Here is a 1,138-nt window from a genome sequence, read left to right as displayed (position 1 = left end):
CTTTACCCATTCTCGAACTCTCTTCCCCCTTCGATTCCTCCCTACTCATTCATTCTCTCCGCCCATCCCGAGCGAGCGGCCTCCTCCTCGTCCTCTCCCCCTCTGTCTTACACCTCTTGCCTCCTGCTACCACCTCCCTTTTCTGCAATAGTCTGCTTTGCTTTGTGTGCACGCTGCATCATGGTGCATGTGGGTTGCATCTGGGGTCTCTCCTTGTTCCTGTCTCTGAGTTTAGGATGGACGAAGGCTCAGCAGACCAATAGCACCAGGTGAGGAGAATGTGAATATTTAAGAAATGTGTCATAGAAAACTTTGTTGAGGTTTTAAGTGAGGATATTATTCTTAGTTTGAACAAAATTCAACCAACTGAGTTCAGATTGAAAAACACTGAATTCTTTCCGGTCTCTGTAAGTAAATTCTTTCCAGTTCAGTGTTTGATTGGGCACAGAGTTGTCCTGTTGGTTTTTGGCTCATGATGTGAGGCACACTGAGTCTGCAGTAGTTGAGCCAGATGTTAATGCTTTTGGTTGTGCCTGTGCGGTCGAATCAGAGCAACTTGGCTCTGGCTCTGGACATCTTGGCTCTAATCAGTAAGCGTCTGACTTTGCTGGGGTTCTGCTGTCTGAGCTTGTCTGTTTTTCCACTGCATACTTAGGTATTTGTTTACTTCTTCACAATTGGGGATGACAGACAAATGTTTTCTATCTTTCTTACATTTTGTGAAATGTCATGTATAACCCTAAACAACATAGTTTTCACAGTTGAGCCAAAAACAACATCTCTCCACACCACACTGTAAAATGCCAAAAAATAACAACTTCATAACGTAATCACGAGTATACAGACAAGTCTTGTGCATCCTTGCTGGCAACATCCTGAAATAGGAAATTTTCCCTTCTGTGAAATGAGCTTTGACATTCAGTGTTTGGAAAGCAACAGAATTTATTAGCTGAAGTGACACAATAACTATGAGGTTAGAATAGTCAGCTGTAAAATATGCTTGTCAGCTATATCTTAAAAACTGAGCTACAGATCTTTTTTTTTCATGCCTCATTTTTATGACTCTAAAGCAGTAGTTTCCTTTTCTAAACCATAGCAGAGTTATTTTTTGTTGTGAGCTGAGGCACAACTTCATATT

At 41.6% G+C, this 1,138-nt stretch overlaps 1 protein-coding gene across 1 annotated transcript in view; it reads left to right on the top strand.

The window, feature by feature from the left end:
- The window catches only part of pcolcea (procollagen C-endopeptidase enhancer a), a 4,688-nt gene continuing 3,550 nt past the window's right edge, over nucleotides 1-1,138 (top strand). Inside the window, exon 1 of the mRNA XM_035667147.1 lies at nucleotides 1-269. Coding sequence (XP_035523040.1) covers nucleotides 181-269 — 89 coding nt within the window. The 5' untranslated portion in view covers nucleotides 1-180. The remainder of the gene's footprint in view (nucleotides 270-1,138) is intronic.

The sequence above is a fragment of the Morone saxatilis genome, unplaced genomic scaffold, assembly GCF_004916995.1.
Source record: "Morone saxatilis isolate NCDOM2014 unplaced genomic scaffold, NCSU_SB_2.0 Contig20, whole genome shotgun sequence".
NCBI lineage: Eukaryota > Metazoa > Chordata > Actinopteri > Moronidae > Morone > Morone saxatilis.
Note: the sequence above shows the minus strand (reverse complement) of the source record. Positions and strands in the feature narration are given on the sequence as shown.